General features: G+C 41.5%; 3 protein-coding genes across 4 annotated transcripts in view; 1 reads left to right on the top strand and 2 right to left on the bottom strand.

Annotated features, from left to right (window-relative positions):
• bckdhb (branched chain keto acid dehydrogenase E1 subunit beta) overlaps positions 1-9,536 on the bottom strand; it is a 46,940-nt gene extending 37,404 nt beyond the window's left edge. Inside the window, exons 1-7 of one of the 2 annotated variants that reach the window (XM_068569880.1) lie at positions 9,327-9,461; positions 8,969-9,075; positions 8,409-8,486; positions 7,299-7,367; positions 3,878-4,011; positions 1,803-1,958; positions 126-234 (exon numbers count right to left, since the gene is read on the bottom strand). In XM_068569880.1, the coding sequence (XP_068425981.1) occupies positions 126-234; positions 1,803-1,958; positions 3,878-4,011; positions 7,299-7,367; positions 8,409-8,472 (532 nt within the window). In that variant the 5' untranslated portion in view covers positions 8,473-8,486; positions 8,969-9,075; positions 9,327-9,461. Of the gene's footprint in view, positions 1-125; positions 235-1,802; positions 1,959-3,877; positions 4,012-7,298; positions 7,368-8,408; positions 8,487-8,968; positions 9,076-9,326 lie in introns of both variants that reach the window. The other variant, XM_068569879.1, reaches the window with a different exon arrangement.
• Positions 9,537-11,157: 1,621 nt separating this feature from the next.
• ttk (ttk protein kinase) lies at positions 11,158-19,505 on the bottom strand. Its single transcript, XM_068569872.1, has 25 exons — positions 19,369-19,505; positions 18,784-18,871; positions 18,465-18,687; positions 18,192-18,298; positions 17,955-18,098; positions 17,719-17,833; positions 17,554-17,629; positions 17,287-17,399; positions 17,021-17,102; positions 16,800-16,899; positions 16,471-16,693; positions 16,049-16,155; positions 15,646-15,789; positions 15,379-15,551; positions 15,000-15,145; positions 14,739-14,865; positions 14,250-14,342; positions 14,000-14,157; positions 13,760-13,911; positions 13,490-13,614; positions 13,034-13,108; positions 12,759-12,935; positions 11,859-11,955; positions 11,669-11,754; positions 11,158-11,584 (listed from the first exon to the last, which is right to left on the bottom strand). Exons 2-25 carry the CDS (start codon positions 18,869-18,871, stop codon positions 11,513-11,515), a joined length of 3,003 nt encoding a protein of 1,000 aa, XP_068425973.1. The 5' UTR covers positions 19,369-19,505; the 3' UTR covers positions 11,158-11,512.
• Positions 19,506-20,093: 588 nt separating this feature from the next.
• Positions 20,094-26,042, top strand: ebag9 (estrogen receptor binding site associated antigen 9). The gene is made up of 7 exons (XM_068568957.1): positions 20,094-20,392; positions 20,951-21,045; positions 21,385-21,466; positions 21,653-21,805; positions 23,104-23,214; positions 23,661-23,752; positions 24,247-26,042. The coding sequence occupies exons 2-7, from the start codon at positions 20,963-20,965 to the stop codon at positions 24,362-24,364; spliced, it is 639 nt and encodes a 212-aa protein (XP_068425058.1). The 5' UTR covers positions 20,094-20,392; positions 20,951-20,962; the 3' UTR covers positions 24,365-26,042.
• The last annotated feature ends 648 nt before the right edge of the window (positions 26,043-26,690 follow it).

Here is a 26,690-nt window from a genome sequence, read left to right as displayed (position 1 = left end):
TTTTATGCAAAACTCTTTCTGCTAAATTGCAACAGTGTTATTTGACAAAGAATTTCTTTAGACTAGAACGGCCCGAGCTCAGTTGACGTTTAATGAGATTCATACGAGCATGCAGTGGTGCTTACCTGCTGCTCTGTACAGGATCTTGGGCTCAAAGAATATGCAGGGGTTCTGGTCAGCGATGCAGGAGAGGAGCAGCCCCTTTGCCTGCACTGGACTACGAGGTATTACGACCTGAGGGACACATGACACGCTTCATTAGACCCGGCAACCACGGTTCAAACAATCTCACGTTCACTAATGTGTATGAAAAATAACCCACTTGGATGTTTATAATGTTTTAACTTGCTCACACCTCATTTCAGTGTGCAGAGGAAGTAAAAGGCCTGATGGCCCGTTTGATGCCGTCTCTAACTGCGCCCAGTTAGACCCAGACTACTGCTTAATGTACCGAGTAGACTAGGACTAAACTCTTCAACGTGTGTGTCTCTAGCATTGTAACTGTCAGATATAAAACGTCTTCCTGGTATTTAGGTCAGAATCGGACCAACCCAGCCCGTCAGACTGTGCGGTGGGACCGACTCTCAGATGCAGCAAGCGGAGCCGATTGTTTGCACAAATATTAACATTTATCAGCCTGACATTTGCTGCCAGACAACATGTTTATTGCTCGCAGTTGTGGTTTACTTACAGAGGATGAACTGTAGCTGTAAACCATACCGGCACTCCCGCTCTGTGGTGTGCGAGATACTTTGATGATGATTATATGTATGCTTTCGTTTTTTTTTAAAGCAGGAAAGGAATTTATATCTTGACATTCAAACGTGTTTACTTTGAGCACATCTCAGTGAAACCATCAGCATTCAGAGAAAACTGTATCCTGCATCAATCTCTATGAAAAGCGAGGATGTCCGCGTGCGAGTAATTTGTCTTCCCCTCTCTTCACGTCTTACAAGCCTGAAGCTGGCAGGTGTGTTGAGCGTGGAGTTTATATACAACTATATTTATGTGACAGGACAGTTATTTTCTCCAGTTTCCACTACAATGGCGCCCCTGGGGATCTGTTTTTCAAACATCGTTTGTCTTATTCGAGTCCCCTTAGCTTCTTACTTCATACTGAATGGGGAAGCAACAAATCCTGTATTTTGTTTTTAAGAACGTCGACTTAGTTGTGATGGAGGAGAAAAAAAAAATATTTTCACGATTTTGTTGATAGCAATTAACAACACCCCGTCACCATCAATGCAATTACTTCCAGTATTTAATTGTGGAGGAGTTTTGAGGTAATGGCTGAGTGGACAGTACTAACAAGAAACCTGCGTCAGGAAACCAGAGTTCTACGGTTTAAAATGTCTCAGTAAGAGTCTAAGCATTTCTTTTTTAAGTATCTGTGGGGTAGAGAAGAGCAGCTTTAACTGTGAGTGAATTGAATCATTCCAAATCACTTTCAATTGCCCTTCAGACACTTTTTCCAAATGTTCAGCAGCTGTCCTCTTTGTGTGCAGGCAATCTGTGAAGTGATCCGGGGAAATGCGAGAAACCAGGAACGTGATGTTTCAGCTTGAAGACATTCCTCACTTGTGTTTAATTGTTGGAACACCGCGGTCAATATGGTTTGATATCGATTGTTCATGTTTCGTCTCATTTTGCATTCACTCGGTCGCGTGACTTTCAGTATTGCGGTTGCTTTAGCGGGACTAAAACTGATGACTGAAGGTTGGGACTGCGCCTCACAAATGTGTTTGCGTAAAAACAGAAAAAATATATCATATAATTGTGTGAATCTGTGACCAGGCACTGACCTTGATGCCAGGGCAGTGGGCGAAGAAGGCCTCGGGGCTCTGGGAGTGGTAAAGTGACCCGTGGCCTACACACCCCCACGGCGCTCGGATGGTGAGGCTGCCGCAGTCGAACAAGTTGCCAGACCGGTAGCGGTACTTGGCCGCTTCGTTGACAATCTGGAAGGAGACAAAAGGAGAAGAAACGTTCCTGACCCTGATGGGAAACCTGGGCTCTTTCAAGTCCATTTAGGGAAAAACAACAACTTGAAGTTAGAGCATTTCCTTGTGTTCCTATAAGTAAAGACGACACCTGTGGATACTTCATGTGCCGAGCCATTCTCTCTGCTGGCCCCCTTGACGCTTTTACAAACCCTATTTTATTTTTAATGATCAAAATAACCTCAAGTGCCTGTTTTTTTTTTACCTACTTCTACAGTTCCTGATACTGGGGATCCTCCAAAAAGGTGTCCCAAGTTTTCCACCCTGAAACTGTGCTGTTCATTCAGCTTTTATGTCTCTCTGAGGTCAGTTTGGACTGCGGTGCTTTTAAGCGAGAGAGAGGGAGCGAGAGAGAGGGAGCCCGGCATCATATTTGATGTACCGTTGCAGCAGGATTCTCTCAGAAACTGGCACCATTAGCACATTTTCTGTTGCGTTGCCTTGACATAGCAGCGGCTCGCATTCATCTTGTGGAGGGGCAAGGACACGCGTCAGCATGTGAAACGGCAGCGCTGCCCGGCGTCCTACTCGGCCTGTTAACGCCACATTAAGACAGAGAATGGGCGTCTTTTAGAACATGAAGCGCTGGACCATTGCAGGTCTGTTTATTTTAACACCTGCACGCAACAGAAGAAGCGCCAGGTGAATAAATACAGTCAAGAACATAATTATTTTTAGGTGTTTCTGTAGACATGCATGGGGAGAGGGTATCTTAGATAGAGCAAAGAGATAAGTAGCGTCGTGATTTCAAACTATAGCTCACACAAGAATGAAACCTTTTGATGCCACTGTGTTTTTCTGTTGGCATTTTCAGCCTTTAAAATGATGCTTGTACTCTGGCCTACGACGCAGTCACCCAAGTCTTACGCGTTATTTTATAGGAACAGTTAGGTCACGTACATGCCATCATCGAGCGTGTGAGGGAACTATATCTAAAAAACATGTAGGTGGGTTTTTCTCAGCCTCAGCATTGACATCGAATGTGTTCAACGGTTTTCCCCACTCTTATTTTTTTATCCCTCCTACTTCCATTAGTGATTAATATTGTTTTGAGATTCTTGCCAATGCAGTTTTTCATCATGTTTTGGAGGCTGCAAACACAATATAGGTGCTCATTGTTTAGTCCTCATACGGCAGAGGAGGGTTGAATGTGATGAGTTTGAGGTATAATCTGAGGTTTTAAGGGGCTTTTTTTTTTATATTGAATGTCTTCTTTGAGCAATTAGAGAGCGATATGTCAGAGAGTTCTGATTCACCAGTAACTGGATGATGTCTGTGCCTCCAGGTTTTCCAAGTTCCAAGTCCAAGTTATGACTCCAAGAAGGATTTTGATGTACAAGGCAGGCTTTAGGAGTTACGTCAGCGTACTTTCCACCATAATAACCCGTCACTTTAACAAAAATACATACAACGAGCCACTGCAAAGAAAGAGGCTCTTCCTGGACCACTTCAACATCAGAACAAGCATATGATGCGTATGAATTACATTTCAACTTTCAGGTGTTACTTTGCAACGTGAATATCTCTGGACTTCTTGTCTCTTTGACACCAATAGTTATTGTGTTGCACTGTATTAGCCCGCGATGACATGCTACATGCAACGATGGATTTATTTACAGAAAGTTGAACAACTTTGATGGTTGAATAATTGTCTCAGTCACATTTTAAACAAAAAAGGACAAAAGTGTGTGGTTTGGGCCTCCAAAATGTAAAAGAACTTGTGAATGTGGAAATTTTTAAATTGCTGACATTTGAAGACATCACCGTGGGATCCAAGAAACTACAACGGTACTTTTTCACAGGCTTCTAATGGACACAACGACTGATTGAGAAAGATAAAAATCGGCAGATTGATCGTGAGCTGCCGCCTGACTCACCTGGTCAAAAGCAGGATAGATGTAGTCGGCGAACTGGATCTCGGCAATGGCTGTGGCCCCAGCAACAGCTGCACCGATACCAAATCCCACAATCCCCTGCTCACAAAGGGGGGTGTTGAAGACTCTGTCCTTACCTGGGGGAGACAGCGGTGGAAATGGAAGAGAACAATTTTTAAGTAAATTAAATACTAGCAGTGGAAGTGAACCGGTGGCTACTGGGTGAGAGAGGAAAAGATCACACAGAGGTTTAAGGTCTAAGATGTGGCAGCCGCTGTCCAGGCTGGGATCACCAAACAGCCCATTGTATTACAGCATTTAATTGAAAACACTGACCACAACTGTAGAGGGTGTCGAAGGAAAAGCGAGTTGTTTTCTTAAAACAGAACACGGCCCACGCCGCACACTTAATGACATTGCAAAGAAGAAAAAAACTCTTAAAATGCCATGCAGCCCTAAAATAAATGAAGTGACAAATGATGACTCCTCCTCGGCTGCAGCTAACCAGGCCTGTGATGCACACACACAACATCCACAGAGAAAAAAAAAATTAAAAATTCCATCCTCCACCCTATAATCTGAAAAAGAGCCGCAAGAGTGGGACTCTAAATTTGGGTCGAGAGTGTTATTTTTTGCTCTCATCTCATTTGCTAATCCAGTCTTTTTCTGTTTTGCTGGGAAGATTTCATCTTCTCAGCAGTGAAACTTTGCCCTTGCGTGCCCCGCTCTGCCCGGTGCTCGCAGCGTTAGACGAGCACCCCAGGCCCTCGACGCAAAATGAACGATTGAGCGATTAAAAATGTCGTAATTCGACTTAAATATGCGCCTCCGCGTGAAAGTGACGACACGTAATGTGTGCGTTTCTGTGTGCCATCAAAACAATGAGGAATGAATAAATTAATGACGGGAAAAATACAAAACAGGGGACTTAACAATGCCACGATGTGTGACTGTGATGTGATCGTTGGGTTGACGCTTGCGCGTCTGTTGTTCACACGAGTCTCGAATGCCATATTTTCCTCGTAAAAAAAAAAAAAAAAAAAAATGCCTGGTTGGCTTTTATAGCCAGTGCAGTCTGCCAACGTTGCTTTTGGTGAAAACAGAGACAGGCATCGAGGGAGAGCTCGTCAGAGCGGCGGGTCAATCTGTGCGGTTTTGTTTTTAAGGAAACAAAAGCCCTCGGAGCAAGCCAGCAGTCAGCGTCGGGAGGGCCGGATCACCAAGATGGATGCGTCCGCCTCGTCAAAGGCCATTCATATAGCGTCCGCCCTGCATTAACCTCTGCCATGTATAATGGATGCGAGTGGAGCGAGGTGTGCCACTCGCGAGAGGAGCGAGAGGGATAGAAACCGATTTGCGCTCGTCACTGTACACAAGGATGAGATGGAAAATAATGATCCCTCTCCAAAAGGTCAACACTTCTGACGTCAATGAAAACAAAAGGCGAAGCCGGCTACTGTGGGCTGGCTTTCACACTCACATGCTATCGAACACAGACACACACAAACACACACCACTGTTGCTCTGAGAGTGAATACCAAATTAATTTTGGTTTAAATGTAATTTAATACTTAAGAGATAATTGGTTCCAACCACTTTTGCTTTTATATACCTTTATTCTCGTCAGCATGGATCTTGCCCAGAGTCTCTTACATATAGGAAACGCTTAGCTTTTTGTCCTTTCTACTCTCATAAGAGATTTATTTTTCATTGTCTGACTATCAACTTACATAATTAGGAATGCACCGATACCAGCTTTGGGTATCGGGTCCGATACTGTGCTTGTGTGCTCGTTAAACTACATCCAATGCAACCGCACCCGATAGCGCCACAGCAACGTGACCCAAACTTCTCGTCATTTGAGCCCGATAATCTGCCCAGCTGTAAGGATCACCTGCTGCACCAACAGGTTGTATACATTATTTCTCACCAGCTGCTGCAGTGTGTGTCTGCCTCACAGGCAGTCGCCAGTAGGTTTCCAGCCCATCAATTAATTTAGCTGTGAGTCTGCCTGGCAGAGTCCTTGTTGCAACCCCAGCGTAACATTGAGGAGTGTTCACTCGTATGAAGTCACAGCTGTGAACAAAGCAGTGTGTGTGTGTGTGTGTGTGTGTGTGTGTGTGTGTGTGTGTGTGTGTGTGTGTGTGTGTGTGTGTGAGTGTGTGTGTGTGTGAGTGTACTGTCACTGTAGATGAGTAAATGCTACTACTCCCCAAGAATCGCTAGGAGATCCAAGCCAAGTTCCTGTGTCTTGCTTGTTGGCCAGCAGATGATTAAAGAGAACGGGGTCAAAGTCCAGCTCGGTCTGAACGTTAAAAGAGACCATAATACTCTGCTTTTGGAGTTTTGATTCGCTTTTTAAAAAAAAAACTTTAATATTTCTTGTCACTTTTTTTAGATAGCGACGGTTAATTATCAACATCCTTAATGCAAGGAACGAAGATTTGTTTTGTATCAGGATAACTGTCAACAAGAGCATCATTTTGATGCAAATGATGAAAAAAAACATGTTTTTAAAGTTGTTATATGAAATACTACTTATTACCAAGTAATAAAATGTTAGTATTTGGTGTGAAAGAAATGGCGTCGGTGCATCCCAATTCAGAATCAAACTGGAACGGAAAGTTTCCTTTGAAGGGAAAATCCTTCCCAACTAATACCAGGAAGACACATGAACTACTGATCTAATCAACTGCAGGAGCAGTGCTGTCTGCGGGTTCCAACTTCAAAGCAAGTAGCAGTAGCAGCTAAACCCCAATTCGCTCGTTTTTCACAGAAGGCATTTTAACAGGTTACGATGGGGAAAGAAAGCACAGGTGTATATAATAAAATGAGCGGTGGCTGCATTCCATTTAGCTGCTTCAGTGTCAGGTTCCTGGCAGCGTGCACGCTGGCTCAATGTCACCGCTTCCTCTGGACACTTGAATAGAACGGAGCCATTGTCGAAATCTATAAGTGGCACCTGTGCTGTTCCTGCCATGACCAGTGCCCCGACTGCTGCCTGCTGGAAAGAACGAATCCACAGAGAACAGATCGGATTCACCCTTTAAAAAAGGACTACAATCATATTCCCGTGAGGCATATTAACAAGAACACTGGGTTCTCGCAAACTAGTTTAATGGGCCTGGTGCACTACTTTAGCAACTTCTCAAGCAACAATTGAGCACCAGAGTGAAAGGAGGAGTTTCCAAAAACAAACTCAGTTGTGGGCCTTGACATTCTTCATCAGCTCTGCTGTATCTCATTGGTCAGGCTCCGCTGCTCCATAGGATAAATGAGCACAAATGGATCCTTCTGGTCCTTGAGGTGAACAGTGAACAGTAAGAGCGACCTTGCAAGAGAGGAAGTAGCTGGATTTTCACAATCCTCTGCTGCCCCCTTGTGGCAAGCTTGTGTCAATGCAGGCAGAGGAGGAAGATCTTACCGTATTTGTCTCTGAGACCCACTGTGCATCGGAATACTCCACCGAAGGCAACATCTTCCCCAAAGATGACTGTGGGGGAAACGCACACCACGGGCAGTCAGTGCATTGTAACTTCTCTTCAGCATTTAAGAACAGAATATGCAAGAATAGATCGATGTGGACACAACAATATGAAAGAAAAAGAAAACTAGAATTATTTTTGACAAAGAACTAATAGTTACTAATCTACCAGTCGTGAAAAACTTTTCATATTTTCTTCTTAACTTTCTCCTACTTTTTTTTCTGTGTGGGGAAGTTTCCTCACATAAAGGGACGAACAAATACGATGTCAGAATAGGTGATGGCATTAGGTCTGGCATTGCAACTGAGGATGTTTCCCCGGTGTGTCCCACATACATAAACCTGCATATGAAGGACCATCTATCCGTTTCTGCCAATATCAGGGTGCAGTCTAAAGACAAGCTCTCTTATCAAGGGCCTGACGCGCTAAGGAGGTGTTTAAATTAACAAAAAGTTACACTTCTCACTGACCTTATTAGATAGGGAAACCATTTACAGTTCAACTAGTGCAGCATTTAAGTTGTTTTATAGCTTAAGATGTTCCTATAAATATACAATCAATTACTTACAAATGTAGGTTTGGATAAGAGCAGACTATTTGCACATGACTATTAAGAACTCATTGTGTTGAAACCAAAAGAACAAAATGAACTCCCTTGCACCTGCAACTTAATTGAAGAGTGGGCGAGTCCTGTCTTAATAGTCATGAGCAAAACGTCTGCTCCTAATAAAACAAACTTGGACAAACAGATGGCTCTGAAAGACCAAGCTGATGGCACTGCATAGTGCAGTCTCCTCTAACAGACCCCTGTGACACGATTAGTAGTAGGTCTTCTATTGATAACGACTACAAATGGCGATGGAGCCAAGTCGTGGGTGACATACTTTGTATAATAACCTTTGGTTTACATGTTTTAGTCTGTCATCCCAGCTTAGATTCTGACTTTTCTTTTTTTTTTGGTTCGGTTTTTCTCAAAAGCTGCATGATGACGAATGAGGTCAAGGGGTCGACCTGTCACAAACAACAAGCAAAAGCAATAAAATGAGTACCTGCTGTTGGATCACTCGCGAGAGTGTTGTCTAAAGCACTTGTCACCGACTGGAACAAGTTCATCTTCTCGGTGGGGCCTGAAAGGTTTTAATAAACAAAACAAAAAACCTGCATCAACACAAGAAACCATTCATATTTATTTTTTTGCATTTGACAAACCGTACACTGTTGAACATAAACCAGTTATTGCAGAAAAGAAACCACAGTTATAGAAAAGGAACAGAAGATACTCTGTACTGGTTTGTTTTACTGAATCCAGGAACAATGTTAGCACTCGTTGAGAGTAGCAACATCCTGGTTGACTAAGCTGTGGAGGGAGAGAGTCGTGTCTCAGACTACGAGAGACCATATGGAAACCAGTCTCTGGTGTGATAGGGTCACTTCAAACGCTATTTGCCAAAACAAGCCTTGTTCTCCGACAAAATAAGCCAAAGGTCATCTTTTTTTTTTACATACTTCTTTATTGTTAAGCAATGTCAGCATTTTACATTATCTATAACGCTAGTTGCTCAGCATTACTGAGGCAGCATGTGCCATGTTTACAAACCAGCTAGCTTACTTTTAATGTCCTTCAGCCTGTGTGAGCTTCACTGTGCAGAGTGGTCTATGTGAAGACTTTTGACAGTAGAGGGATGTTTTCACAGGTGCGAGGAGGACACTTGAAACCTAAAAAGGCACTGAGGAGTTACTTTTCAGGGATGTAGGAGACATATTGAAACACAGAGAGTTAGACCCAGGGTAAGATGACGTGACAAGATGCATCTCCGTTCCGGTTTGACAACTCCATACATATCGCAATTGCACCCACTTTTACCCCCACAGCCCTTTTTCATACACCCAGCATATGCACGTCTAGCGCTACATAAGTATTTCCTGTTGTGGCAGCTAACGCTAGCAGGCTAACCCCAGTCACTCACCGTACTGTGTCGGCACGGGGTCAGGCTGGAAGGAGAAGTGCGCGACATGCCTTCGTTGTGTTGTTGTGCTGGAGCCGGAACTGGAGCTGGGCGACAGCTTCAGCAGAGCGGCTGCAAATGAGCTCTGAGTGCCGGTGCCAACACCAGAGATTGAAAGTTTCGAGTGTGTACCTCGGATGAAGAACCGTGCAGCGGCCGCCATCGCTGTTGTTGTAATAACTAACCAGGAAGGGCAAAGTGCGAAGATCGTATATTAAAGAGAAGATATCGTCACTCTACTGGCCACAATCTGACACATGGAACTCGGGCTTTCCATCAGTACTCTTAATTAAATACACAAATAATATTTCAGCAGCGGATTAAAAACCAGAAAAAACATTTATTTTGTTATCTTCTTTCAACAATATGATTATCATAAACAATATATTTTGTAACATGTTGATGCGTCCGTACTCTGTGATACCCAGAAATATAGGCAGAGTGAGACCTCTTGTTTCATTTCTGCATGCCAGTCAGCCTCAGATTGCGATTGGTCCAAAAGGAGGGTGGCATAGGATGAGTCAGAGCACACGCTCATGGATATAAGCAAAAATTACTCAGTGTCAAGCAGTAGTTTCAGTTTTTAGTGTTTATGTTGACGCGTCTGCATCAGCGCAGCCCTGGGCCCCGTTACTCGAATCTGGCTAGCTGAGTTTGCTGGATAATATTCAGGATAAGATTACATAAATGAGGCTTTTCGGTTGCACAAAGCAAGTTTGGCAAAATTATCTTAGCAAATAGCAACACATCCAAAAACTTGAACTTGGTCCGGCGCAGGCTAACTTATGTTATCTGGATAAGCTTGACGCTCCCCCGGAACAAAATTGCAGCTCCCTTTAGCACCCTGAACTGCATGATCAGTTCAGGGACACCTGGTAAAAATTACCATCAACTACAACTTTGAATATTAAGAAACAGGTTTGGGATTTTAAATCATGGGTCTGATAACATTTCTTGGAGCTAGATTTTTTCTCTCATCCATTTATACACTACCTGGCCAAAAAAAAAGGTCACACACAAATGCCACAGCAAGTGCACGCATTTGCTGTGGCATTGTTTCGATAAGCTTCTGCAATGTAAAAAAGATTTATTTCCATCCAGTTTTGCATTCATTTATTACCAAGAAATTAATTCTTCTTGATGATGTATTGATGGATAGTATCTGACCGCAGCGCAAAGCCTTCTCCAGCACATCCCAAAGATTCTCAATGGAGTTAAGGTCTGGACTCCATGTGTGAAAATCATGTCTCATGCTAGCTGAACCACTCTTTTACAGTTTGAGCCAGATGAATCCTAGCATTGTCATCTCGGAATATTTTTTCTTGGCCCGTGCCAAGGAAAAAAAATCCATTGATGGAATAACTTGGTCATTGCTGAACCTAGACCTAACCAACTGCAGCAACCCCAGATCATAGCACTGCCCCCACAGGCTTGTATAGGAGGAAGTAGCAGATAAATCCAGGTGGCAACTTTTTTTTTTTGGCCATGCAGCATATTTAGCTAAAAGGTTGAAGATTTTATTTTAATATCACTTTTAATATGTTTACATTTCCTCTTTTTTTTAACCTGTGACTTGTATATGGTGGCCCACAATCCAATATACAAGTTTAGATAAATATTGCATACGTATACATTTTTAAATTGACAGATTTCAGGGGTAACTTAAGGATGTTACGAAAGTTAAAAACTTCTCGTTTGTATTAGAGTCACTAGATGTTTGGAATTTCAAGAAATCCAAACACCAAACAATTCAGTCATTGACAAAAAAAAAAAACAGCAGGATGTCCCCAAATCATTTTTCTCACTGTGTTTTGAGTATTTTTATTCAGTGAATACCTTGATGAACTCAACATATCAATCTCTTCTATCACAAAGAAATGCCTTAAAATAGCACACATCGTCGGGCAGCCAGGGGAGACAAATAAATCCAGAAGTCCTAAGGATACAGTCCTTTTATTTGCCTGTGCTATATGCTCACATTGATTATCAGTACTCAACAGCAGTAAAAATGAAGTAATATAATGATTTTGTGTCAAAGACACAAACATCTATTTGTTAGTTCTACATTTTATAGAAAGTACTGTTACTGTACTGAAGTGGTTAAGAGAGGTCAAAAAAAGAAGAAAACTCCACATCACATTCCAGGTTCACGAGGTTGACGACTTTGCGCATTCTGCAACATCCAACTTCCTGCCGCTGCTGCACATTTTGGCCAGATTCTGTTTAAAAGCAGAAAGCAGAGTTACTATTTAAGAAACTGGTGGACGAAGTCAAAGTCCAACGCTGTGCCTCGTGAATCTTACGTTCGCAGCTCGGATGATGCTGTTTGGAGACTGGAGGGCTGCGAGGTCTGTTAGGATCTTCCTGAGTTCACGGTTACTTGGACCTTCTGAAACAGGAGAGTCGAGTACGGGTCAGCGAGACTCGGTGAACAGCAACGTTAGCTTCCAAGTATACGGTTTGATGGGTGTGTATATATAAATAAATAAATACCTGGTTCAGGTGATTCTTGTGTCTGCAGCTGCAGGTATGGGTGCTCCAGCAGCTCTGCAATAGAGATTCGCTCTCTGGGGTTTCGTATCAAGCACCTCTGAAACAACCAGACAAAGCAACCGATTTCACTTAATAATCCACGGACATAAAATACGATGATCCATTATTAGTCCCGCAGTGGTGAAATTTGCAGCAGTGCACACAATAGAGGCACAGTAAATACAAATCTATATAGAGTAATATAAACAGTAATAAAAATAGTAAAGAATAGTCCAGAATAGCCATATTAAATATAGCCAGAATACAAAGTATATAACAAAAATATTGAAATGTATTTATATTGCACAAGTTGAACGTAATTAAAGTGGCCAAAGTGATATTAACTGTTTTGTAGTCTATAGTCTCTTTTTATTAAGTGTGTGTGTGTGGTCAGTCCAGTTTATTGGACGTTATATTTATACACCACGATACTGTAGGATTTTACAATCTCAATGTCCAGTCCCTGCATGTTCACTGCTTATCAATATGTTGGTTAAACCTGTCACATAAATCAATGTATGTTTAACCCTTATTTTAATATTTTACAACACTCAAACTCAAAGGATGGGATTAGGCGTTCACTCTTGCGTAAAAGTGATAAATCAAATTTATGCGATAGGATGACCTATATTAATTGTATAAATAAGTAAACTATTGGCCTGCACCACACATTTCTAGGCACTGTACACTGTACATAAATGTATTGTCAAAAAATGGAAGCACAATAAAGTGAGGCGACTATTGCAAGCTTCTATACCAGCAGGGTTTCCTCCATTATGGCACCATAATTTCAAAACTCTAAATCTTTGACATATCTTTTGTGTTCACTTTACTTTCATAGATTCAGTGGTGGTCTCTCACCTTCAACACATCCAGCAAATCCTTCTCCGCGATGTCAGGGAATTCCACCCGATGAGAAGGGTCGATGATGGCGTGCAACTTGGCGATCTGATTGGTGATGCTTTGGAATGGAGTTTTCCCATAAGTCATGCAGTACAGGATGCATCCAAGGGACCACACGTCGCCTTTGGGACTGATCTTTGGGAGAAACAAAGAGAAAAAAGGGTTTTGACAACCACGCCGCAATCAGAAAAGGATTGCTTCGAATGTTTAAACCAACAAAGTCAGCTTGGTACCTTTGAGCGGGCTTTTCCTGCCTGGGACGAGGTGTCCTTGATGGCTTCAGGGGGCATGTAGTTCAAGGTTCCAACCTGCGTTTGACAAACCACGACACATTACATGGGTGGACACCTTTTTGGAGTAATAGAGCCGATACAGCCTTGTCGTGTTTACAGGAAAATCCAGTGCTACCTTTGCTCTGACTTTCCTACACTTAAAACATCCTTAGAACAATTTTAGAGGGAGTATGTTTGTTTTGAGTCTATTGCAAGTTTTCTTTTCATCAATACAACTGTGTGCGTACAGTAGTCAGCATTAACAACCTACATGGAGCAGTAAAGTGTTGATCGATGCATGTCAAGCATTTACACTTGGTTTCATCCGTTTGTCAACAAAGTACTTAGAATGTAATCACTAGCACTAATCACTGCACGTTAACACCACGTAGCACATACATACATAGTAAATCTTACCTGTGAATCCTTCATAATGCTCGTAACATCTGGCTGGATTCTGTTGGCGATGCCGAAGTCGATCAACTTTAACGACGCATTCACAATGACAAAATTGGCTGGCTTCAAGTCACTGTGGACAATTCCTGCATAAATAAAAATTGTAAAAAAGACAGAAGACGTATGAAGAAGTATGTTTGGAAGTGTTAGAAATGAACATGAACTTCACATGCTCTTTAATAAAAAGTACGGAGAATGAAGGAACAATAGTGAGGAACAGAAAGAACGCACCGTGTTTGTGGATGGTATGGACGGCCTCCAGCATGTTCTTCCAGTAGAACTTCCTCTCCAGCAGATTCACAGTCTTGCGGTTTCGCAACCAAGTGTTCAGATCCAAGTTCCCACACTCCATCAGCATGTAGATGTAGCTGTTGGTTATTTCACTGCAAACACATATACATCCGCCATGATTATATGAACTATTTATTTTGTATATAAATACAATGTAAAAATGAATTGACATGTGCTTACTAGTCATAGAGCTTGATGATTTGATCGCTGTACTGCTGCAAGTGGTTCAGATGTTCGATCTCATTTTTGTAGCTTTCTACTGTCTGAGCATCCGCCTCCTCGAGGTCGACGTATTTCACAGCAAACAGCTGCTTTTTGTGATCAAGGACCTGGTAGACCTGAAACAAACAAAAACACGCTCGATGACGACAGTTGCAAACAGCGACTGATCGGCGTGACATAATGGGAAATTTCCAACTTGTGTTTTTACCTTACTAGATCCACCACGTCCAATCATCTTGAGTATGAAGAACTGCTTGCCCTTAATGGTGATGGTTTCATTTGACAACGCAGACAGGGACGACTAAAATGGAATTTAAACAAAAAGTAATTTCATCATGTTAATACAGTCGACAATATGCCCTGTGGAGGTTATTTCAGAACAAAAAACGGTCTCTCTGCGTTTCACACTGCAAGACAAGCAACGTTGATCTCTACATTTCATCTCTGCCCAATCATTTTGTCCATTCATACTGAAGTACATCCATAGCATGCGACTGAGTGGAAATCAACTAAAATTACATCACACACCAAAAAATGAAACAGCTTTCCGATTGCTACGTTATTGTTGCTTGATCGGTTATGACAGCTGTTTGGTGTCACGGAAGAACTCATAGACACTTGCAGTAGGTCCCTCTGAGTCTAAAAATAGATTCAGTATCTAAGATAACAGCAAAAGTAGGGCATGAACATGTTATACCTGTGGAGTTTGGAAGCACGGCGCTTGGTTTAGCGGTGTGCACGGCTGCTGAGCGGGTCCAGCTCTGTGTGCGGCCGCTGCAGAGGAAGGCACCTCAGGGCCCCTCTTTACGACAGGAGTAAAAAAGCTGGGGGGGACAGAAAATGGCGTTATTAAGCATGTTTTAATAATGATAAAAAAGCAGCACATGAAGAAAAAAAAGGCCTTTTAAAGCAAACTGATTACGTTCCGGACCGCCAGACACGCAGGTCAAGAATATACCTGCTCGCATGGGGGTTCCTGTTGCCGTTAGGTGTCTGACAGACTGCCTGTGCGTTCTTTCTTGAAGGAAGCTGGAGGGATGGAGTAGGGAGGGACTCGGGCAAACGGGGAACAGGTCTGGGGTCAGGAGGTGTAGCTCGTTTATCCTAGGAGGAAAATCATTTGACCACAATTGATGAAGCAATTATGTGAAGTGGTCAATATATATATCAGAATAAAGAGGTGGAATGGACATAACAAACTAAAAGAAAATAAGGGAAAGTAGTTATTAGTCCACAAATCTGACAGTAAGAAAGAGCAGTTCATGAAACATTTACACATTTACACATTTACTCTAAATGCATTGCACAGAAAACAGCAGTAATGAATGTCATCAGACCTCTGGAGAAACATGCCGGCTGAGGAAAGTTGGCATCTTCCACTCCGATGAAGGCTCCTTGCCGGCAGCTTTGGGCTGTTCGGCTGAACGTCTCACAGGGACCCGAGCGGGAACCTGGACTTCCTGGTTTCTCCCACAAGCAGATACACTCATCGCAACAACCGTTTGCAAATCTACAAGAAAAGGCGGTCAAAGTGAAAACCATGTCAGGTACAAACCGTTTCCACCTCAGTGTTTTAACATGAACTCTCTTCAGTTAATCTCTACCTGCAGGATGCTCCTCTTCCTCGGTGGGCACAAGCCGTTTCTCCCCAGCCTTCAGGTTACGTACAGCCATCTCCAGCAGCTCTGCTGGCTTGGCATTTAATGTCTGGGCTTTGTGCAGAATTGAAGTTGCTTTCATCACATTACCTTGAAAAGAAAAGGATGAAAAACATTTGTAATTTTGCTATGTTTACTCAGTAAAATTAACACTTGTCTCGTTGACCCCTCTATCAAATAAAGTCAGAGCTTTTAACAGTATTAGGACACTGTCACTTCTGTACAAACAATCAATTAAAAGGAAACCTGCATGTATGCCAGTAAGTGTGCATCTATAACTTTGTTAGTCTGTGCATTTGGTCGGTGTCAGATGAGAATTCTGGAAATTAAAAATATAAAGCCGTTCTACCTTGAGAAACCTCAAACTGGGCATGTGCTACGTGGACAAAGGCAAAGCCTTTACAGTTGGATCTGGCAACTATGAAGTAGTCCTGAGCGTCCTCTGGGTCTTCAATCCTGCAAAAGAGAAAAGACAAGAAAAATGGTTACCCTGGGGAATAATTCCATTATATTGTTTGGTTTCCCTCCACTGAAATGTCGTGACAAAATTTCCATCGACATAATTCAGAGTGTCCTGTCTGAGTGATCAGAAATGAAGGTTTACCAAAATCTAGAACATGCTGACTTAAAATACAAAATAAAAAGTAGAGGCTGAGCTTCCACCAAATCACTGACTCATATGTTACTGTACAAGTTTAAGTGATGATGATTACACACATTGTTAGAGATGATGCTGTGAAACTAATCACAATCTTAATTTGTTTTTCTTACCCCTTGAGTTCTGCATATCTGACCAGCATTTTGGCATAGCTGGTGTTTTTGCTGAACTGTCTTATTGGCAGCCGGGAAAAGATTTTAGAATAACAGTCCTTGAGCTTATTGAGGAGGTTGACGTTTGTGTGAGGCGTGCCTCTCTTCTCCAGGTTCATCAGGTAAGTCCAACACGACTCGGGGGAATTTGTATTGATGATCTGGTCGAAGTCGAACGTCACATCTGTCGGATGGAGGAACGAAATGTCATCAAAACAGTCAAACGCTTCATGCACACTGCTCCCACAGCGCCGAATGTTTTATTGGCAACTCAACAAGCCCTGTAGTACCTTCAATTCTTGCGGCGTCCTGTGTGTCAAGGAGTGTGGTGGTGGAGTCCACAGCGGCCTGGTCCTTCCAGGAGCAACACTCTGGACTGACAGCTGGCGGCTGAGAACACGGCAATATAAGAGAGCGACACAACCCTTCTTCCTCTAACTCAATGTTGCGATGATTCTGACATTGCTCAAACAAAACGTCTGTAGCTCGATTTGATTTTGTTTTTACTCACTCGATGGTATAAAAGATCCACCTTTTTTTTCTTGAAAGACTGCAGCCCAAATAGCGGATTGACGTTTGAACCAGATGTTTGCCTGAGACATAATTAAACATAGTAATTTTCAACACATAAGACATAAGAAATAACTTATTACATTTATTATTATTAGTTATCTTGATGCTTTTAATGAGTTCATGTGAAACCAACAAAACTGTTTTTGTGCAGTATTCCTTAAAGACAGAATACAATTAAAAAAAAGATAAAGTAGAAAGAATTACCTGGACATGCTGGTGTGGATTGATGCATCATTCCCCTTTGAGGGCTTCTGATGAATGTCGTCATCATCATCCTTTTCTGGGATGGATAAAGGTACTACGGGAACCCTGCCTGGCTGAATACAAACAGTACAGCTTACAATTCAAGGCCTATTTGGTCATTAATTTTATACAATCTTTGTGAGAAAAGAAGAAAAAAAAGGATCAAAGTAAAAAGGATCATACAAAAAAAAGTGTAATAACACAAATAGGATGAACTGTAACTCTCACCATGCCAACTGCTCTCTTGCAATGAGATCCAGATCTCCAGCCTGATGGTTGGTCATCTGATGATCCAGGCTCCGCCCTGCAGGCAGGAGAAAATCATAAGTTGTGATATCTCCTAAATCAAACTGAGATCTTATTACATGTTAAAAAGTGTTGTTTTATTCTTACCCTGAACCAAAAATACTGGAGAGCTGCAAGTCGCCTGTGCCGTCTGATGTTCTGCATACTTTTTGGAACACAGAGCACTTTTTCACAGAATCATGCACATTACTGTTCGACAACCCTGGCAAGAAAAAGAAACAAAACACAGTAAAATGAGAAAATCAGACAATGACAAGTGAATTAATATAATTTAGGTCAAGTAATCAAACAATGTAATTCCATGAAATAAAAAAAATACTCACGTGGTACGTTTTCCTTATCCTCTGAATAGAAGATGTGTGTTTTCCCCGTTTGCATGCTTTGCAAGGCAGCCTCCAGGAGCTCCTTTGGTTTGGCACCCAGTTCGATAGCATTCTGCAATATGTAAAGGCCTCTCTTTGTGTTGCCTGGTCAGATGATACAGAAGACACTGAATCACCCGAGACAGCAGCATGTAATGAGCATATCATTATATGCACAAGACCAACAAACAAACCTACCTTGAGAATGCTCAAATTGTGCATGTGCAATGTGAACAAATGCAAAGTTCTGGCTATGAGATCTTGCCACGTTGAAGTTGGCTTCTGCCTCATTGACATCTTGAATTCTAATTAAAAAAAAACAGGAAAAACAGACTGAATGCCCAACCTACTGCTTTTGAAATAGCATTTCAAAATGTATTTAATCCAGGCTACTCAATCTACTGATTAATACAGAATTAAAAGTAGAAGGAAACAAATATTTGATATTGAAGTAATAACTTGGCTACTCACGCTTTCAGCTGTGCAAATCGGACCAGCAGCCTGGCATAGCTCTCATTCTGACAGTGTGTCCCCAGCGGCATGTTGGAGAATACTCGGGTATAAAAGTCAGTAAGTCTGGTGAGGTGGTTACGATCCAAGTGGGGGTCCCCTTTCTTCTCCAGGTCCGCCAAATATGAGAGGCACGACTCAGGGGAGTTTGAGCCGATAACCTGGTTAATGTTGTCCGTGTCATCTGCAACAAGTGCACGGTGTTATTACGACTTTATTGAGTATGTACACACGGCTGCTGATGGAAACGGATCTCAGTGACGGGACTACCGGACATTACCTTCATTAAAATACATTTTTAGTTTGTTGATTTGTTGATAGAGCATGGCAAGCTGCTGCTTTCTGTCTGTGTGCTCCTCTTCTTCCATCTGAAATTGAAGAGCAGGTTCCTAACATTAGTTTAGTTATGCATGGTGCATGAACTGACATATACAACAAGCACGTCAAAACCCAGTTCAAAGAATGACGATTTAATGATTTCTTGCACGGTATGACAAAGTGCATTCGTGGCGCGATGACATGATTTTAGACGTTTTAGTCGTTTTAGTAGGCCTTGCTCCTTACTTTCTACCAAACCATAACAATAGGAGTGACGTTTAACATCGGCCTGGGTGTGGTTAACTGAGAAACGTTAAAATAACTACATAAAAATGTCTACGAATTTACGTGTGTGGTGCTGACAATCTAGCGTTACCTAGCTAGCTCAATTAGCTAGATAGCTAGTTACATGTTGCTAACGATTAGCGGTACTTGGGAGTGACTTGGTTGGGCTTCGGACTACGCAAACTCAAAAAGTATAAAGAAACACGTGCACAGTCATATTCGTTTACAATAAGGCAATATTACTCTATAAAAAACATCTTACCTTGTTTACGATGTCTTTAATTCCGTTTCACTTTGTAGAGCACGAAAAAAGGCTCGCAGACAACTGCCAGTTTTTAAATGTGCCACTTCCGTCCCCGCCATGAGCTGATTGGACCGTTTGTGGTGACGACAGCGTTGGTTGTGTTTACAAACTAAGGCTTGCACTCCGCCACGAAGGCAACTTTTCATTTGATGTGTGTAATAAATGGTTTACGATGAATTATCAAAATGCATTTTAAATATACTTAGAGTTACATTATGGTGTATTTGCGTTCTTCAGGTTTTGTATTTAATTGTTTTCAATAGAAAAATTAGAGTGAGTCTTACTCTGTGTCTGGGATAGTTATTTTTTAACGTTCCATAATAATAATAATAATAATAATAATAATAATATATATATATTTCTAGATTAAAAGATTTCACACAAAAAACTGAACAATATTCATAAACCAAGTGAAACCCAATTGTTTCAAACTGCAAAATTATATCGTTCATAGCAATCATATTATCCAACAAAAGCAGTTATTGCGATAGCCCTCGAGACCAATAATATTATCTAAACACACAGAAATGTGTATACAATATTCAGACACAAACGTAAAGGTTAACAATAAAGAAAGTATTTATGGCGATTGAGAAGCGTTGTCACGCATTTATTTTCCGACAGTGCATGAACGTAGCAGATCCACGCTGCACTTCCCTGTTCGAGTTTCCTTGGTTCCTGCTCCTCCCAGCTCAAAGATGGCAGCCATGGGACAGAGATGAGAGACGACACGAATTTAGGAGTTTTGTCATGAAACCACATTGGGGTGCACAGCTGTTACATCCGTGGTTTTAAAATGACAGCGACATAATTTGTCCCCGCCAATGTGTCATTTCACCAAGCCAATTACAGGATTCAGAAATATCATGTTTTTCTGTGGGCTAAGCTAGCAAGCGACGGTTAGCAAATACATGAACGTGCCTCTTCTGCCATACTAGAAGGAAACAGCTGCTATACATACGCTGTGTTGACATTTTGCAAGGTGAGTCTTTTTATGATGGCTAGCTCATCCAATGCGAACATCTGATGGGAATACGTAACGGGGACGCTGTTGCGGTAATTTAGCATAACGTTGCATGTTGGCAGAACTTGTCTTGTATCTTAACAGTTCGTGTTAACCTTATGTCTGTCTTTGATTGCATGGTGAGAAAAGATTGCGTTTCTGTCACTATAATTGCATATATTTGTCTTTTAAATGTGTTTATTGCATCGTTGATCATGCACACACTCTACTAGCTAGCTAGCTAAGTGTATCCGTTTGCCCACAAGCAGTAGCATTTGAAATGAGATTCTAGGTTCACGGCAGCTTTTACGACTCGTTGTCTGTCCGTAATGTTCATGTACGGCTACACATTTATTTTTAAAGGACTGATTCCTGGCCAACTGTTTTCTATTTCACGCTACCCTGCATATTAATCGGTCCAACTCTACTATGGAGAGCTTGCTTTACTATACATCCTGGTGCTTGGACGCCAAAACAAGTCACGGTCATCGCCGCGAATTCAAACGCTAATATTTTTCTCTTTCCTTTTTCCACCAGCTCTATTTCATCATGGCCATCACTCAGTTCCGTCTTTTCAAGGTCTGCACGTGCCTAGCCACCTTACTTTCTTTCTTTAAAAGGTTGATATGCAGGTGAGCACGACTGAACAAGTACCCCGATGCACGCTATTGTCTTTCATGAAGATCACGTCAATGCACTTTAGTGGCATAACATAAACACGCCTGACAGGATATACTGGTAAATGTTGCACACATCTGAGCCGCTCATAATTACCTTGAATATGTAGTACTTGTTCCTCATTTTGATGGAACACAAACCAGATCGTTGATTTTTAGCTATTCAGGAAGGGTTTCAATTCATGTTCTAAGGCCAGTATGTGTCTGTAAGCTTTGAAGAAAATGTAAGAGGCCAAGTTTAACATTGTTTCTGCTGCTATTACCAATGTTAAATGAGTTCCTTTTGACCTTTAGGAGTGGAAGGGGTCGCAAACTCAGTGGGGATCAAATAACTCTCCCGACAACAGTGGATTTTTCATCCTCGGTACCAAAACAGGTCAGTACCTCAATCCATCGGCCATACTGATACGTCATTCACTATTGTGACAATGCCACCTGCAGGTATATTAATTCGACAACAGTTCGAGGCTTTCATATATTTGCTTATAAACTACACAAACTCCTGCTCATGAATTCCATGTATATGTTTGACTTCAAATTGGGTTTTATTGTATCTTCACAGCCAGAGATTGAAGAATGGAGCTCTTGGGATGAAGAGGCTCCTACAAGTATTAAGATTGAAGGTGGCAATGGAAATGTTTCTCCTACAGGCGAGATGGACGAAGAGCCCGACTACTTCAAAGACATGACACCCACCATCAGGAAAACACAGAAGGTATGTCCACACGTGCAGTAGGTCCAGTATTGACCAGCAAATGCCAAACTTATGAACTGAATTTTTTTTTTTAAATGTCCAAGTTGGTGACATTATTACATGTCTCTCTTTCATCGTATTGCAGCTGAAAATATAATAAATATTAGTTTAAAGGAATACTTACAATGCACATTTAATACAGTCACTACTCCCTGATGTGTGTGCCCAGTCACAAATGCTAGGGTTTCTTTCAGTAATTACTTTGGCGATGTGCCACCCAGAACATGACATGTCATCTTTTGATCAATGTAGTTGCACAATCAATAGCCACAATGTACATTTCTGGCATTTATTGTTTGAAATAGTGCAATTGCTCATTCCTCCTTAAGGTTGAGGTATTCTTTCATAAAAGTGTACCAGTATACATTTTTGCGTTTGTTAGGGGAGTTGTGCATGGATTCAGGCCTCAACACTGCCGGGTGGAAAATAACACAAATCTCAAAATGTCAATTAAAACATAATCAAACAAGTAAATGATAAACAAAAAATTATCGTGCAGTCATAGATTACATAAAAACTAGGGCTGGTCAAGTTAACGCGGTAATAACATGGTAATAATGCGTCAATTCTTCTTGTTCAAGCCAACACAGACTGGACTTTTCTCACTGAGTAAGAAAGACTGAACTGAAATAAAAAACATCAAAGCACTTATTTCTTTTGTTTACAAATCAATTACTTGTCTTTCACATACATCTTTAATGTAAGCAACAAACTGAACCTAGACAAGGAGTGGCTTGTAGAAATGTTTCTCCTCGTACTGTTCAGAAAAAAAAGAAAGCTGATTTCTAAACTATGTATGTATGTTAACTTGCTGTTGCTCCAGAGTGCCTGTTATATTGTTCTGATAACATTACTTTATTATACTTTACTAAATTAAAGCATGCAATACACTAGTTTTTTACTTCAGTATTGAATTTGGCGCATAATACGATAAATCACAGAAAAATCATGTGGTAAATCAGTTAAATTTTTTCAACTTTGCCCAGCCCTAATAAAAACATGGACCATAATGCACTAAACTAGCTTTTTCTGTTAATTTAACATTGATTGAAATATCAGTTTAACCAGTGAGTCAGTCAATAAATCTCCAGGGCAGTAGGAATATCAGCTGACTGATTGCAATGCTCCTGTCCTCACCCTTTGCTTGTTTTTCCCATGAAAATCTTTTTTTTTTTGAGCTTTATATAATGAATTGTAATGCATTACAAAGTGCTTGAGTTTAAGTTTTAGCCGCTGTCTCTTTTGGTTCCACGTTGCAGATAGTACTAAAGAAAAGGGAGCCTTTGAACTACCTGGTGCCTGATGGCTCCGCAGGTTTCTCCAGCCGACTGGCAGCCTCTCAGGACATGATGACCTTCAGTCCACCCTCAGTAAGTTACAGATAAAAATCATCAGAAGCGGCAGTCAGGTTCTCTGTTTCGAACACATCAATAATAAATTATCATTGTTAGTCAAAATGACTAAGAGGGCATCAGCGACATATGCATCATATCACATTTAGTAAACAACAAGTCAAACCTGTTTTTATTAAATCATTTAATGGACCAGAGATTGCATATGTAAATAAAGCTCCCTGTCATGTTAGATTGTGTTGTGATTACATTTAAGGGGTAAGTAACTAAACTATAACATTGGGAACTAGAAGAGATGCAACAGCATGGACTGTAGATTGTCCATTTTCACCGGTAAAGCCAGAGGAGACATCCAAATGAACTGTTTGGTTAAGAGGCACTTAGTTTTGGCCTAATACAGAAAGTTTAGCTCCTGTAATAAAGATGCTTTAATCGGGGATATAATTGTAAATGCTTGGGTGCAGGCTGAACTGGGAGAAATGGATACCTGGCAGGAGAACTCAAACGCCTGGGAGGACGAGTCTGAAGCTGCCTGGGAGGCAGAGGTGGTGCTCAGGTAATGCTTTGAGTTTAAAGTTTCTGCACTACGCGGTAAAGAGACATGCACTGGTACCGGTTTATCAGGATTGGTAAAGGTTTATCAGGATTTTTCAGGGGACTAAGTTTGGTATTCATTAATTACACACTATCCAGTTAAAGGAACAGTTGCATGAGTTGTGTGTTATGTATGTAAGATGAAGGACATGCGGAAAGGGAAGATATACTATGAGAAGGATCAAGCTGTCTGACTTGAAGCCTTTGCAAAGTAAAAACACTTCAAATAGGCGTTCGGGCTACCATTCCATTGAGTAAAACTGTAATGTGTTCATTTGTGTCAGAGGGCTGTAGGTTCCCATAGTGGCCAGCAGGTGGCAGCGTAGGCCTTATTACAACACAGCGAGCGCCTAGAGCTTGTTTTCCCCACTCTTAGCTGGCCTCGCTCCTGTTGATGCGCCGCTCTCGTGACATTGCTTACAATCGTACATTTGCCTTTCCTTTTCTCTTCAACAGGCAACAGAAGATGGCCGAGAGGGAAAAGAGATCCATGGAGCAGCAAAAGAAGAAGATGGAGAAAGAGGTCCAGAGGATGATGAAGAAGGACCAGAAGATTGCCGTCAAGCTCTCGTAACATTTTTAGAAATGCTCAGTTTTGAGCCAAAGAGATGGGAGGGAGGGGGTGTGGGCAAGGACACGGAGTCGGACTCCATCGTCACTCTGTCTTTGAACTCATCATACCAAACAGGATTACCACCATACACTACTTATCTGTTAGCTATCTGTCCTAATCCACCTTGTTTCCACCAGCAGCCATTTTAGTCGGTTTTTCCAGCTGCAGCAGTGTGACATTCATCATTCTCGAGGTCAGATAGTGCTCTTGGTGTACTCCCTGCTCATTTGACAAGGTCATTTTCATCTTTGAGGGAAAATTGTATTTATTTATACGATCCAGTTCACCTGAGGATAAAGGTTAGACACGGCATCAGAGGATGCCATTTAGATTCTGATTACATCTGTCGGGTAGCGTAGGAAAATGTTAATTTGTTTCTTTCCCAGGAACATTTGTAAATAAACAGGTACCTACCTTTTTGAAAACCCAAATAGGGAGTACATTTCCCTTTCTTTGTCTTATTTATAATCTCAAAGGACAAAGGAGTTTAATTAATTTGAAGCATCACTGTATACCAGTTTCATCCCTTGGTTTGCTTGATTGTTGTCTTTTTATATTTGTATGTCTTTCATTGTCTGAAAACTACTTTTTTTTTTCTAATGAATATTGCTTGATATCTCCCATTGTCCCCGTGTGCTGTGCAGCTCTTCGTACACTGGACATCTCTATTAAAATGAAGGATGAAGATTTTCATTATGAGTAAAGGATGAATGACCATAGACTAGAATCAAGCCCAACTGTACATGTTAGCTGTGGGTTCCTATGGTAATCTCATGGCTACTGATCTGCCATTCATTCTCCTCCTCTGTCAGCTTTTGATAATGAAGAAAAGGGTAATCACTGCTTAATCTTTTTTTAATTATTATTTTTCGAGGGAGTGGGGATGCTGTGCTCCTAAATAGTTCCTCTCACTGCATCGATGGCGTCTTTCTAAAACCCGGACCACCATCGCAGTGTAATCTCTGACCAGTTACCTTGTTGACAAGAAGATGAAAATGGCTTTGAAGCATCCTGGTATCGTACGGTCTGAGGAGTCTAATTTACCAGTCAGTGTTGGGGAAGGAAAAATCAGTGCCAATAGGCTGTTGTCATGGAAACATTGGATGGCAAAAAAAAGGCAATTTCTTTTTTTATAAATTGAAATGAGCAGACAAGATACAAAATGTCTCTGGTCTATGCCTGATCAATGAGTTCTACATGAGGCGAGGGAGGCACATTTCTCTTCTGAATCTTCCAACAGCAAACGCTTCACAAGCTAATCGATGGCTCGATGTTATCAAGCAATGATTTAATGACATACTCTGTTGAAACTTCAATGATTAAATGACGAGTGCATGCTCAGGTTTAAATGAAACCGGGTGTATATTTTTCTTTTTTTTAAAGGGAATTCCGCAAACTATTTGACCATCTTTTGTTTCTTTTTTTTATGAAGAAAAGCTGCAGGTTGTTGCCTTTTGTCATTTCGCACATTTCAGTTTTCCAAGCATGAATCAGAAGCCCTTGTTTCTCGCACATTTTTTGTGTTTTACGTTAAGACTTTCATGTCATGTTAATTGTCCCGATTGAGCGCAAATGAGGACCATAAACTCAATCAGTCCAGAAGGATTGTGCAGATTCGACACCTGCTGTAATCAGTCTAACACAGGTTTTTAATAAACAATTTTGCTTTATACCTCTTAGAGGTAAACACTCCTTGGTCATGAGTCTGCTGCCTGATGTGCACATTGGAAAAGCCTGGATGAAGTATTAACTAGTACATCGCTTTGTTTTGGGTGCAACGTGAAGGTTTGGGATGTGGATCCGTCTCTCCACCACTGAGGAGACTGAAACACTGTGCCGTGGCATTTGGAACACACACACATCAAACCTGCTAAACACAAGCTTGTCAGCACGCTGATGTTAGCATTTAGCTCGAAGCACTGCAGCCTCCCTGCACACACACACACACAGCTGCAAGCACAGCCTCTTGGTAATCACTATGAAATGATGTCAGACACCGAGGCGGCCTTTAACCTAGCTTGAAAGGACGTTGTCACTCATCTGACCCCCATCACAATGATGTCACTCCCATCTGTCAGGGGACATGGCCTGGCCCGTCTGCCAAAACCTCTCAGAGACTGACCCACTTTCAAAACAGATGATGCACGTCATTAGTCTTCAGAAAGGGGACGAGCTAAATGGGTGATTAATTGTCCTGAAAGGCTTTGAGAATAGCGATAGTAGACCGGCGTGTTCTCAGCTAGTTTGACTTTCAACCACTGCTTCCCACTCCCATTTTAATCCAGAC

This window comes from Clinocottus analis, unplaced genomic scaffold (genome assembly GCF_023055335.1).
Source record: "Clinocottus analis isolate CAN_PGR_092001 unplaced genomic scaffold, fCliAna1.0.p SCAF_9, whole genome shotgun sequence".
NCBI classification, from domain to species: domain Eukaryota; kingdom Metazoa; phylum Chordata; class Actinopteri; order Perciformes; family Cottidae; genus Clinocottus; species Clinocottus analis.
This window is presented reverse-complemented; position numbering and strand designations above follow the sequence as displayed.

Coding starts and splice junctions, on each gene's coding strand:
- ttk (XM_068569872.1), bottom strand. CDS start 18,871: ATGGAAGAAGAGGAGCACACAGACAGAAAGCAGCAGCTTGCCATGCTC. Junction 18,299..18,464: donor CGATTTGCACAGCTGAAAGC/GTGAGTAGCCAA, acceptor TTTTTTAATTAG/AATTCAAGATGTCAATGAGG. Junction 11,755..11,858: donor ACAAGAATCACCTGAACCAG/GTATTTATTTAT, acceptor CTCCTGTTTCAG/AAGGTCCAAGTAACCGTGAA.
- ebag9 (XM_068568957.1), top strand. CDS start 20,963: ATGGCCATCACTCAGTTCCGTCTTTTCAAGGTCTGCACGTGCCTAGCC. Junction 21,046..21,384: donor TTTAAAAGGTTGATATGCAG/GTGAGCACGACT, acceptor TTTGACCTTTAG/GAGTGGAAGGGGTCGCAAAC. Junction 23,753..24,246: donor GAGGCAGAGGTGGTGCTCAG/GTAATGCTTTGA, acceptor TCTCTTCAACAG/GCAACAGAAGATGGCCGAGA.